Source organism: Cariama cristata, unplaced genomic scaffold, assembly GCF_000690535.1.
Source record: "Cariama cristata isolate BGI_N322 unplaced genomic scaffold, ASM69053v1 scaffold27958, whole genome shotgun sequence".
Taxonomy (NCBI): Eukaryota; Metazoa; Chordata; class Aves; order Cariamiformes; family Cariamidae; genus Cariama; species Cariama cristata.
Window position 1 is genome coordinate 39393 of NW_009630089.1, and position 14105 is coordinate 53497.

The 14105-nt window shown below is 45.6% G+C and overlaps 1 protein-coding gene across 1 annotated transcript in view; it reads right to left on the minus strand.

Moving 5' to 3' along the window:
• ACE2 (angiotensin I converting enzyme 2) overlaps positions 1-10356 on the minus strand; it is a 25026-nt gene extending 14670 nt beyond the window's left edge. The window contains 7 exon segments of the mRNA XM_009705393.1: positions 1227-1324; positions 2049-2157; positions 2681-2793; positions 4123-4266; positions 4888-4981; positions 6875-7033; positions 10174-10356. Of these exon segments, the coding sequence (XP_009703695.1) occupies positions 1227-1324; positions 2049-2157; positions 2681-2793; positions 4123-4266; positions 4888-4981; positions 6875-7033; positions 10174-10356 (900 nt within the window).
• Between the last annotated feature and the right edge of the window lie 3749 nt (positions 10357-14105).

The window sequence follows — 14105 nt, forward strand, 5'->3', positions numbered from 1 at the left end:
AAAAAAAACCCGGTGAAAAAAAAAAAGCCTTCCCTGCCAGTAGCACGTCACATCTGGGATCCGACTCTTCAGCCCCTTCAGTGGGGGACAACTCATTTGAGGGAGTGGAGCTGCACTCCCAGCAGATGAGCATGAGTGGAGATCTCCACCAGAACCATAAAACCTGGTAAATATATCTAGAGGAGCTGCTTATCAGATTGTAACTGCATCTTAATGTCCAGAATATTTTTGTCCCTCAGTAGTTTTATTATTCTATATAGCAGGAGCTCTGCATTTACTGGACCAAGTTTTCTCAGAGATTTAGGTGGCAGACAGCTCAGTTGGATGACAATCCTAAATTGGGCACATCCACAAGCAAGGATGAGTCCAGCCTTTGCCCTGAGGCTCTGTAAGTAATGCTTCCCTCCTCACAGTGGTACTTGAATATACACAAATTTATGACTGCAAGGGAGTCAGTACCGTAAACCAGAGGTGAGATTAATGCAGACTTGTGCAAACTGCTTATGAATCAGATTTACCTATTCTTTCTCTTGCCAGTATAACATTTGCACGGAGTGCTCCTTATGAGAGCAGGGTAGATTTTAGGTGAATAATCACATTTCAGAAATCAAATTCCACCGATCACCTTTTATTTTATAAAAGGAATGAAGCTTAGGCAAGACTACGGAGAGTTATCTTCACCCATGTTCTTGGTCTGGTAAAGGTGCTGTCATGGCTGTTAGCACTACAGATCTCAAACACAGACCTTATGGTTCTCTGCAGTTATCAAAAGATAACAGGCAGCTTTGCAGTTTCCTAGCTGTATCCAAATAAACAAGACTGGCAAAAAACCCCTGTGATACACAAACTATTTGATTATGGTAATGGCTGGCAAAGGTCATATTTGATACCAGCCAACTCCATGAGTCCTGAAATATTTATATGTACAAAATATATCTCTTAATGGATAGATGTCTCTGAGGATAATAGACTTGGAGCCAAGATTAAGCCAGTAAAAGAGGGTGGAGAAGAAATAGAGGAGAACAGCTAAGGGAAAAGGTACAGCGGAAAATGCATGAACATATTGTGGTGAAGAGCAAAAAAGGATGCAGAAAGCAATGCTTTGCTGGCGGTGTGTCTGCCTTAGGGCAGCTATGGCTTTCTAGAGAGCAGCTGACATGTGGTGTAGAATTTTTGTACCATTGAGATTCATTACACAATGCATATTACATAAAGGTATGTCTTACCTTTTGAACCATTGCAGAAGTTACATCAATGTTCGGTTTGGCTGGATAGGGAACGGTCAAGGGATAGAGATTTGTCCAAAATCTACCCCACATATCACCTTCCAAAAAGAGAGAAACAGAAATACTTTAAATGATTGATTATGTATTGTTCAAAAGTGCCAGACAGTTCTATAAATTGTGCAGTGTCATAAATAGGGACTCCTACACATCTAAACAGGTGTGATCTGCACGTAGAGGGGAGCACTTCTGGGAAGTCATGCATAGGTCAAACTCAGATCAAAGATCCTTTTATTCCTCAAGATCAGTTATTCTTGTACAATACAGTTTCACGACTGATCACCTTCCTAAAGGTCTATTCACAACTGAACATCCATGCTGGCAGTCCATGTGATTGCTGCTCCCATTTTCATGTACATTACAGTTATGGCAGCTTGATGTTGCATGATTTGAAAGCAATGTCATGAAATGTGGGAGATTAGGATAAGATTTAAAAGGAAAAACAAGCCTCTCTGAAACTCTCGTTTCTAAGGAAGACAAGTGCTGCAAAGGGGAGGGAAATGTCCCAGCTCAGTGCTGGAGTTTTGAGCTGGATGTCGCCAGCTCTGGCAAGAATGAAGACACCTGCGTCCCTACCTGCCTCTGCTGCTAAGCACCTGTGTCATCTCTGCCAGGGACAACTTCTCCATTTCTCCTCTCCTCTTATCTGTAACCTGTTTGTTAATATCCTGATTAAACAGGCAGATTACTCGCTTCCCCTGTGCCATGAAGGTGACTGTCCTGTGTACAAAGTCAGGCTCGCACCACACGGCCATGTTGACGTACCCAGCAAGTGTGCAGGGAGGCATCCCGTGGAGCTGATGAGCTCAGGGCCGTAGACCTGCTCCAGCCGATGTCGCACATAGGCATGTAGCTGCTGGTACAGAGGTTTTATCTGGAGGCAGAGGAGGAGAAGGAAACAAATTATTTTCCCTTTGCTCTATGCCACCCACCCTTCCTAAATAGAGAACCTCGAAGGTGTCTCTGATGAAATTCTCCTGGCAGGTAAGTGCACCCCAAACCTGCAGCTGAGCTTTGCTCCCTGCCTCTGGGCTCAAGTGCTGAGTCCAGTTCCTAGCCCCAGAAGTCCTGCACAGGTGCGTGGGAAGAAGCATTGCTAACTTTAGATCCGGAATATCAAGGATGCCATCTACCCCATGGGAAACATACTCCCTCCCATGGGATTTGCAGAGCTCCCTCCTTCCCAGCCTTTCAGCACGGCGCAGCCTGAGGGGACCAAGCTGGTCCTAGAAAGGCTGCAGAGGTAAAAATGTCTTGTATGTCTCCCAACATCTGTTAACCCCATGTAGACTGAGATGAGCCAGTTTAGAGCAGGTCTCGTCTTCCTTCACAATATCAACACGTGAGTCCACCACCACAACTCTGTGGTCTAGGTGAGAGCTTTTCCCTGCCTCTACCTGTTCAAATGTCTTCTCCACATCTTTGACCAGCTGGTCACGGCTGTATTTGTATTCTTCTGGATAGTCTGCTTCATAATTTGCTCTCCAGTAATCTCCATAGTCAGAATAACCTGTAAAGTATGGATGCATCGTATCAGGACACCACGCGTGGCACTGCTCAGGTCTGCAGGAGTGGTGCAGCTCCCTGCTGATCCCATGCAGACCTGCAGCCTTTCCCCCAAAGTAAAGCAGCAAAGCACAAGATGACCTGGGTCTAGGACGGAGGAGAGTGTTTCACCAAGGCTCCGTCCCATCAACGTGCAGGTACGGGAGATTTCCAAGAAATGCAGTAATTGCAGTCACGGTTATCTACTAATTAGGGTTATTACAGCTGGAGATGGAGGTCAAAGGAAATCATCGCTCCTGACTGGAGCTCCTGGGGCTATGAGGGAGGGCAGCCTCTGCTCAGACAGGCTACTAAGGGGTTCTCACAGAAGGTATAAGCTGGTGGACATTGAATATGGGCCCCCTCCTCCAGAAACAAAACCACCAGGGCAGGTGTAGACACCAGGACTGAAATTCAGCTCCCAGTTCCACTAAATCTTCCAGTCCACTGAGCTCCATCAAGCCTGGAGTAGAAATGGCTCATAGCTGAGATCTCTTCCTTAGCGGTATGGAGGAAGGTCATAATGACCATTTCTTAATGTTTGCTTTTTCCTGTCTAACTATTTGGATTCTTGGTGTCTAGCTCCAGTTTGACAATTTTCACAAAACAAGTGTAGGACAGTAGGTGATACAACTGCAGTTTGGCCAAGAGACAGATGATGTAGCTACTTCAGAAGCTATTTTAGATCACCAAAGAAAACTAGCAGCCACCTGCCATTTTTCCTTGAAAAGACAGTTCCCTACGATTTGTGTGGAGACCTCTGACTGGAAGCACACTTCCCTTAGTGCAAAATCCTTTTTAAGCACCTGGCCGCATGTGCTGGCCCAGGACTACCAAATCTGATCATTCCTCTTAGGGCATAGTGCTTATAAATGTACCACTGCTTGTGGCTCATGCAAGAAGGTCAAGGCCGATAGAAAAGAGGAGACATTGCCAAGACTCAGCAGCACTCAGAAGTTGTTTAAATTGAGCGTGCTTGCCCATAAGTCACAAGCAGTGCCATTCTGGATAAGGCAGTATGTAATGAAGGGCACTGACAGATTATGGCATTTGGGAAAGGTGCCAACAAAGACATCCCACTTTTATTCCAGGCTGGTGACAGACCCCTGATCTGGTCAGTAGCATCTGTCTGCATTGCCTCCCACTTCGCGACGGACACACCAAGAGCAAATTACGGGCAAAGTGCTGCTCATCAATGTGTAAAAAAGTACCGGTTTTGAATTCCTGTGCAAATTGTGCAAGACTGCAGTATGTTTGTTAATTTCTGGAAGCCAGAAAAAAACCTGTGACTTACTATTAAGCTTTGCAACCTCATTTTTAAGTTCAACATACTCTTCGTATAAGGGTCTCATCATCCTGCCAACTTCAGCTCTCCAGCCTTCCCAGGCCCACAGTCTCTCATGATAATCCATGCTGTCAGCCATAATAACGTCCAGACCTGTCAGAACAAAAGAATAAGTAATAGGCCTTGAAAAAGCAGAATCTCTTTATTTTTCTTTCACTGCAGGCAAATGAGCCAAAGCAAAAGAAATTTCATGAACTAAGAAGAAAACACTTTGTGTTTTCATATACTGAAATATCCCATTATTTTATTGCATTCTTTTCTGATTTAAGGTTTTCCCCTTCTTCTCTTTAAGAGACATGGAGCAGATCATGAGTCCCTTAAATACTTTCTCTTAGCATCCCTTAAGTTGGTAGTGTTCTTGGGACTGGCCTCAACGCAACACCGAGTCCAACAAGACTTTGATGACAGAGGGAAAAAAACAGACTGTCTGTGACGCAGGCAAACCCCAGGTGACTGGCAGGCTGTCACATAAGCTGAGGACCCCTCTCCAAATTTTATCTACTACAAGTAGGAGACAGTATGTCTCATGGTCAGCAGACCTGCTGGAGGTCCTTGAACTGCAAGGTGCAATTAAATTATGACTAAGCTTTAGATAGCAGGATATATCTATTGAAACTACAGCCTGTTCTCTTGCAGTCAGAAGCCACCCTTGGGCTTTTTCTTTTTAAACCCTCACTGTAAAGGACACAGTAGGGGCAGTGGTTAGTACCGTACCTGGCTCCAGCACCAAACACTCAGATGGTTCGGTGATTTTACAGACAGTCCCGGTGCTGTAGATGGTACTCATTGTATTTAGCACAGTGCTCAGCTGCAAGTTAGATGTGAGACAGCCCGTTAGAAACCCACTCTGTGCAAAATAACAGCCAATTATGCTAATTCCTTGAGAGCTTGATTCAACACTTCACCCACCAGCTTAACATTTAAGCATATGTTTAAGCTCAGTAGAGATTAATGAAAGAATTTGCTTAAATGCATTACTGAACCAGGACCTAGCTGGAAAAGACAGATAATCTCCCAAATATATGACGTAATCTGCAGGTCCTTAATATCCAGTCAGACGGAGCTCTGGATTTAATGAGAACAGATTGTCACAAGAGAGCTATCAATATACAGCAGCAATAAAACAATAAAATTTAGCAATGCGCTTCCATAAGCGTGGACCCACCTAAACTTTCCACGTAGGACATGGTTCTGAATGGCAGCAAAAAGGGCCCCTTCTATAGATGCTGCCAGGTTGACCGTTGCTTGTGGTTTTTAACATCACATCACACTGACTGCATAGATCTCCTTATACTCCATTACAGAGAAGTCACAGCCCATCGCTTGGGTCAGTTGAAGGCCAAATGCATCTGAAATCATTCAGTTCTATCTCAGAAGCTATGTTACATAGCTCTCTTTTTCTTTTTTTTTACCTTTTCAGGTTTTCATACCTCAAGAAAAACATGCACCACTTTTAGCTTTTCCTTTAGGACTATGTTATTTCTCATTTAAAGTTTTACATCAGAACGATGCAGAGCTGTCAGTGGGAAGGGTAGTTAATGACTAGCTCTGACTTTATCTCTGTCAGCGTTATAATAAGTGGGCGCCTAGGGAAATTTTTGTCTTGGTGAAAAAAATTTAAATATTCCTATAGAACTCCATCAGGCTGTACAAAAAGTCGCTTTTCAAGTAGCAATCAACAATTTCATCCCCAAAGGCCATTTATTTAGGAAACTGCAAGTGTCTAAACAGGGAGGATACTGAAGAAAATACCTCCTCAACAGAGACATTACCTTCAGTGCATCGCTGTGCTCCAAAATTAATGCAAGTTTGTATGAACTGTCAGTATTCCCATCAAGGTAATCTGTCTTTCCAGAAACACATCTCATTTGGATCAGACAGGAGATCCAGCCAGTCCACTAGTTTTCTTGCACAGTGGTTAACACTGCTGATCTTAGCAGAAAAATCTATATCAGGACTGTAGGATCCCCTAACTCAAGGCTATGTTTCAATTTGATCTCCAGCAAAAGTAAACTAATTTAACCCTCAAGTCTTTGGTTATAAATCCCTTTTAAGTCTGCATAGCTGCTCACTCCAATTCCATATGCAGCCTTTTACATGAACTTGCCAGTGGAAATGTCAAATCTCATCATGAATCTTGCTACATCTTGCTGGCCTTCAGCAGCTTTCTGTGGCAGGAGGTCACCAACCGTCCCCAATTTCAGGCATCCCAGAGTGCCCACTGCATAGAAACATCCCCTCTTTTTCACAGTTTGACAATGCAACATGTGCAGAGAAAGAAAGACTTCCTCCACCTCCACCTTTTTGACTCATTGAATGTCCTTTCACTCATCTCTTTCTGCTCATTGCCCTAGGTCTGGACTTAGCCAAGCACGTGCCACAGGTCCTCTTTTCCTCTTATGACTAATGCGGCCATTTGTGCAAGGACAACTTTGAGGCGTGTGTGTGTGTTTGAAATTCGTTGCGTGGATTACATGGCAAAACTGCTGACTTGAATGGAAACCAGCTTCCTAAGCCAGACCGTCCCTCCAGTCCTGTGCTGCTACGAGCACCTTGTACAGGTCCATTCTCCATACCGATGCTGGGAGACAGCATCATCCCAAGACGAGCAAGGTGGGGACCGCACTGTGCTCTCACTCTGGGGTGTTGCGGGAGGCAGCTCAACTCACCCAACAAAAATGAGCTACATTCAGCAACTTACTCTGCTGTATTTTTCCAGTGACAGCACAGATGATCCTCTGTCCTGGAGAACCTGGATCTGGAGCTTGGTGAGAGCATCCTGGATGCTGGCTAACGGGAAGCGGCTGGGATTTCTGGAGGCCTCGTCGTAAAATGCAGACCATTTGGCACCCGCCTCGTTCTGAAAGGGGTTCACAGAAACCTTGAATTACTCCTCCAAAAGAGTGCAGCAGCCTGATGTACTCAGGGGGCAGAAATACCGCTTCTGAGGAGAACTTCAATTGTGGAGACCACCTGTGGATTGTGGGTTGTGCAGTGAAATGGATGGAGAACTTTTTGGCTTTTCTTTTATTCCCACATCCAGATAATAATTTTTTCTTCGGAAACAGCAAAAAGCAGGACTGTCTCCTCACTCTATGCTCGTTATAATTGATCCAGCATCACCCAGCTGTGTTCCCTGCTACTCTAAATCACCACGTATTCTTCCTTTCGTGCTTTCCTTTACCCGCCTGCACCTAACAGAAACCAGATACAAGCCAGGGCACAAGAGGTCTGTGATCCAGACGTTATTCCCCATTTCTGCTTCAGTAGCAGTGACACACAGCAGCCAAGATATTGATATTGAGTCTTTTCATTACACAAATATCACTTTCTCCTGACGTTTTGGTAAATAAAACATTCTACTTGGGCATAGGAGGTTCTAAACAGGTGCCTAAATCAGGCACACAAAACTTCATTTTTTTGCATGAGCTTGCTTTTACCACTGCTGGAATTGCACACCATGACACATGAAACTCCCAAATTTCAGTGCAAAAAGTAGCACTGTAAGAATATTATTTGGATTTGGGACTGCCTTATTCTTATTCACCTTTTTTTAATGTGTTTGTACATAGTTTAGCACATCAGCACCCATCCCAAATGCCAAGAACAATACTAATTAACCTGGGTCCTTGGGACAGTTTAACTAATTGTGCTTATGCCAGAGCTTCCCGGGTTGTGGAGAGGGCACCTGTGAAGCCTGTCCCTCCCAGCTGAGGCACTAGGAAACACAAATGTCATATTGTGCCTGAAGAGCTCTTTCAGACACACCACCCCTGTGCAAATACATGGCGAGGCCAATGCTTTCGCCAGGGCTGTGCCCAGGTTTGTCCAGCCCCATGTGCAATGATGGACCCACCGTACCTGCTCATGGACCCACTGTACCTGCTGATGGACCCTTCGTACCTCCTGATGGACCCATGGTACCTGCTGATGGACCCACGTTACCTGCTGATGGACCCACCGTACCTGCTTTAGGCTCCAGCAGAGAGAGGCGGTGGCAGATGTAAGCCCTTGGTAGTCCCATTCCCACATCTCCCCCTGCCCATGCAGCCCCTCTGCGGCAAGGCAGCCATCACCGGGAGGCTTTCCAAACTCTCCCCTTCATGGGACCAGAGCAAACAGCCCTGCCGCTGCTCAGAGGCTTGCAAATCTCAGTGGGCAAGAGCTTGATAAGCACCCAGAGGAAGAGCATCCCTGTGTAAATCTGTTTCTGAGCTCTCAGTCCTGAGCAGGGATGGAGAGGTGCCTTAGGAGTGGTGGGGCAGAAGAGGGGGCTCTTTGGCTACAAAAGCCGGGGGAAAGAAGTTAGCTTGCTGTCTGATTTTTCCCCAAGTAGAGGAACTGGTTGATAATTCAGAGGAATAGTTATGGGGTTTGTGGCCCAGTTTACAAGGAAAATGGATGGGAAGGGGCCAGAAGAGACAGTATTCATTAACTTTGCTCCTCCAGCAGAAAGGGAGGAGGGGAAGCAGTGGATTTGTTACCAATGCTACTGAAGAGATCAAGTGAGAGAAAGTATTCTCCCTGAGCACTGGACTAATTGGTTCTTATTGCTGGTATCTCCTCATGTATTCTATTATCATATCTCATTAATGCGGAAAGTACTATATGGGGCTTTCATTTTACGTGTTTGGAAACGTTACAGTTTAAGTACCTGGTGCCTCGGAAAACATTCCAGATTGACAATGATTAGTCATTAGGATTTCTTCCAGCAACCAGTCTCCTTGCTTTAATTAAGAAATACGATAATTAAACCATGTTTTAATTAAGCTATAAGACCACAAAGTGGAAGACTTAAACCATTATGCCAAAGTAGATATAGGAGGCTAAGCTTCATTTTTGTGCTCTGAATTGTTTTTCTCTAAAGCTTGAGTTAACTTTAAAATACACACCCCTACAAAATTCAAGGTGGTTTTGATCATTTTGAAAGGCTGCAAGGTTACACAATGCTCGGCTGAGACATGGCAGTGTCGGTAACCAGCCAGATCATGGCTGACTGCTCTTGACAAACACAGTACTTGCCTAGAGACCTTGTTGGCTGGCACAGCTAGAGGTTGGTGTTGAGAAGCAGCGAGAACTGTGTTGCAAGACAGCGTAAGTACAAATGCTGTGGTCCTTCCTGCAGATAGAAACTGACTTTCAAATCAACGTACTAGACCACTGTACTACAAACTCCACTGCTGGCATTTGCAAATCCATCATCTCACTTCATTTTTCCCAGTTTAATACCTCCAGGCAGTCTACCAACAGCCCTGACTATAAGAGTGATGGAGGGGCAGGGGGGAAGGTCCCCCACTGGGTAAAGGGTGTGGACCACTATATTAAACCATCAGCAAACATTTACTAGAATGCCTACTTTTAGAAAATGTTTGCATATTCAGTGAGAAGTAAAACAATTTCAGCAACAGAGAAGAGAGAGCGTGGGCCGTGTCAGTAAAAAGGTCAGCGTTAGTTCAGTCTTATGAAAAGTGGGAGACCTGAGCTCACGTGAGCGCGAGATTCGAATCCCGTTCCCTCGCACCGCAGGGCAGCGCCTAGCCCGGGCCCTGGGAGAAGACCATCCCCCCCGGGCTGTGCCCCAAGAGGAGAGGGGTCCCGCACAGAAATGCCGCGCCAAGAGGCACTGGTGGTCATGGACCCCGAGCAGAAGAAGGTGTCTTTCTCCATCCAGCTCAGATTTTGGGGCCAAACACGCAGCCCTCCCTCTCCTTTTCCCTCCACTTACCGAGGTGACTCAAGGTGATGGCTAGGGACAAGTCCGTCCTCCGGCCGGCCTCACGCAGTGCAAGGGCAGCCAGCCCAGAGGCTGGTAGTGGCCCAGGCACCTCCAGTGAGGCATTGCTATGTTAAATCAAGCCCCTCTACCCTCCTGAAACTAAACCACAGCTATCAAAGAAGTACCACTCTGATTTCAGCCAACCTCGGTGGAACCACAAGAAACTAGAAAGTAGCTGTCAGATTCCTCAAGCAACAGTAAAACGCAGAGGACAGAGCACTTACCATTTTCCTGGCAGTCTCCTCGGTGATATTGGTGTTGTAGTTCCACGAGGCAAGGGAGCTCTCATAGCTGATATTTTCTGCCCTCCTGTTAAACTCTTCTAGAAATATTTGGGCTTGTTGTGTGACATCCTGGGGGGTCACGACAGCACTCAGACCACAGAGAAGCCAGAGATGAACCAACATATTCGTGTCCAGGCCAAGAACCTTCCAACGAAGTAGGTTTCCTCAGGTAAGCTTCTCTGTCGGGCTCTGTCTCATCAGCCTTCAATCATGGCTAGCGTGAAGAAAAAAGGCTGAATCCAATTTGCCGGGCCTTTTATAGGTTTTATCCATTATAGGAGAGAAAGGAAAAAGTTTTTTATAAAAAGCCAAATAAACAAAAGTCAATGATTAACTTTGGAAAAACATAATTACTCCCGCCATTTTATGGCCTTCTTATAAAAGGCTTTTACTTTTGGTTAATGTTTCCCAAATGTGCTGTCAATGATACAGCTGGTCACTTTATCTATAGCCTGCCCATGTCTTTGGTAGCTCAGAACCTGTGAATCCTTTAACAGGTCGGTGATAAGCTGTAAAAATATTTAGAAACTTCACTGAAAAACCAAGTCATGAACCTTAACTTCCAGGCAGGAAGAAACCCCGGTGAGCCTGACATAGCGTACCTGGTTGGGTGTTTAGGCCTGTGTTTTAAAAGGCTTTGCAAAGCCCAAGTGATTTGGAGAATATATCCTATTTTCAAAGAAACTGGAGCATATAAAACCAGATTTTTAAATGTGTTCACTGAACTATCAAAAAGTAGCAAGAGACTTTGTGGGATCACAGCATCTTGCGTAGAGACCTAATCTGAACTATAAATCAACTGGATTTAAGTACTAAGGTGACTAAGACTACTAAGATAACTCCAGTTTAATATCTAAATACCTTTGCTAATCTAGCTAGGAACCTAGGGCTTACTGCAAATCAATGGGAAAATCAATGCATGAATTAATTCTGGAAATGCAACTTGGGTTGAGTGCTATCGATCAGACAATACCTTAGTACTTTTAAAATTATCCTATTTCTGCTCAGGATCACTTCATTGGGTTTGGTTTGTTTGTTTCTCAGGTGGGGAGCTTTTTGAGATGCAATTCTGCAGTCACATCCATGGAGTTGGTTTCCAGTTCCCGGTGGAGCTTCCCCAAAAAACAGACTCCCATGAGTCTGTCTACATGGGAGCAGCAGCAATCAGACCCTTCATTGCCAAACCCCAAGAAAGCAGCTCCAGCCTTCCCATCTGCAACGGGCTGAATCAGGGACCTTGAGGAAGCACCTTGCTTCAATATCTTCTGATGCCCATATCCTGTGGACCAGGGACAAGTGATCTCTGTCATCCATGTGCAATCCTCTAACCATCTTTTTTTTTTCAACAAAAAGCCAACAACATTCACTCAACCCTTCCCCAGAGGTTGCCTTCCCTAAATTGCTTGTTACTCTTCTTGGTGCCATCCAGACTTGCCACATCTTGTGCTTCCTCAGCATTGGTGTCCACATCTGATCATAACCAAAACCCTATCAATGATCAATAGCACATCCACTGTTTGCATCTCACATTCTGTATCTTTTTTCTGGCGACATTAGCCAACATTGACTCACATTCCAGTTGTGACCTTTCTAGTAGCACAGCTACTTGCTCAGCCATTCCCTTTTTTGTTTCTGTACATCTGGTTCTAGGGTGGCATTAATTAGTGCATTTTGAATTTGTCTGGGCTGATGTCCTTTGCACTGATTTCAGACCATTTTTCCAATTTTTTATGATCATTTAGAATTGTAATCCTTCAAAGGGCTCTCATCTTGGCAATGCCTGCAAACTTGTTAATAAGTAGATTTTCTCATCCCACATCCAGACCATATGGGATACAGCAAGGTCCAGGACAGCTATCACTTAAAACAGCCCCTCTTCTTGACTGAGAACCACGGAGCCTGTTTTTCAAGTCATTATGTGCCTTTTGCGATTCTTGTCTAGCTCACCGCTCCTTAATTTGCCAGTGAGACTGTCACATGGTGAAATGTTGAAAGCTTTTTGTGTTGTTGCTTCATCTGTCGTCTGTCAGAGCAGAGAATTATGTCTATTATTACCTTGATACGATTTCTTCTCCTCCAGTAGAGAACAGGGACTATGTTGACTATTCGCTTTAACTCTTCCATTTTCTCTTCTATGCTGGTAAGTTAACTGAACAATCACTGGACGCAGGACTTTTTAGGGTACTAAACCAGGGCTGGCTGATCCAAAATTCCCTTTTTACTTGCAGGTGTTATTTTTTTCCCCCTTAAGGTTCTGGTGCCTTCCTCAGGGGCAGCCCTGATTGCTGTTGTCTCCCTGCCGTGGTGCAGGAGTCAGCTCTGCTCCTCGCTCCAGCCTGCCGAGTAGGAGCCCATACACAGCCCTGAGACCCCGAGGGGTGCCCGCACAACCCAGGGGCCCCCAAGCAGTGGGATAAGTGGGGGATGCCTGGAGGGGAGAGAAGGGTGTCACCTCATCTTGTACAGGGAGTGCATCTGCACCTGCATTTATGTGTATTTGCAAGCATTGCGGTGAGCTGAAAATGCAGCAGGGAGAGTCACACTGAATGATGCTGTAGATTTTCAGCCTCATTTCTGAGTTCTTTTCTATTGTATATCTAAATGCAATAGTTGATATCAAATCTGAGGACTAATACAAGAATTACACTGCATCTTTCTTGCTATTGCCTTAACACAAGAGAAAAAACTTTAAGCTGTGAGACGAATTAGCACAAACTTCTGTTTTGAAAAACAGCATTACAACAGTGGGGAGCCACTGGGCTCCACGCACATCATACTTTCATAGATGGATTTGCTCCCACGGAGCAGACACATGGCAGACCACTGGACACAGACTTGTTTGTGTCAGCCTTACTACCATGCAGGCTTTCTGCAGGATGGCCGGGCTCCGAGCCGGGAGTGATTTGTGTAGTCTGAGACGGTGACAGCGGGTCTACGGGGAGAGGATGCCATCCACTCTCGGATGAGCTGGGAGCATTTTTGGGGGTGGACCTTCAGGCTGGTCTGGAAAGCTGGCCAGAGCATGGAGACAGTTTGTGCCACAGCAGAAAGGAAACAGCAAACAACTGAAAAAGGGAAGTACCTCAAGCCTTTTCAGGAAATCCAAACCTCCAGCAAGGGCAGCAAGGCAGCAGCCGTTGGGTTTGGGTGATAGGAGAAGATCAACTGGGAGTTAAAATCCAGTCTCAATCAAATACGTTGTTGTATGCGATGGCGGCCAGCCTGCTTGGCTCGGAGAAAAGACGACTATATCAGTTTGTCACCGTTACAGTACAAAGGCTGTGGTAACCTGACATAACACAGGCTCGTTCTCCTCCAGCATGCCGGTCCTCCCCTCCGCTGCTCGGGTCTGCAGTGTAAGCTGTGGGTCCCAGCTCCTACCTGATACTCCCAGTCCAGTAGTCCACAGGGTCTGAGTTGTCTGACATCTGCTTAAATAGCTGCCCACTGATGTTCATCTGCACCCTGGCTCTGTTAGAGCAGTTTTCTGTCTCATCACTGATGCTGTTGGCTGAGCTGTGCTATGAAATGAGGACTGCAATAACAAGAGAATTGCATTTAGGGCATGCCTCAATAAGAAACCATTGTGTTGCGTATTGGGCACCACACACCCTTAAAATTACTTGAAATACCATTATCAGGCCATTTTTCCGGGCAGGAACACTGCTTAAGCTCTCTGCTACACTTTGTCAACCTGCTTAGTGCATAAAAGACAGACATAGGCATTACTCGGTGACCGATTTGCAGAGGAGGGCTCTGAAGGGCTGTGGTTGCACAGTGCTGGGGTAGCCTGGCCTGGAGCATCCCCAAGGGAGGACAAGCTGCCATGGGACAGCCACTCCACCGCCTGCGCAGGGCTGCGGCTGGCCCCC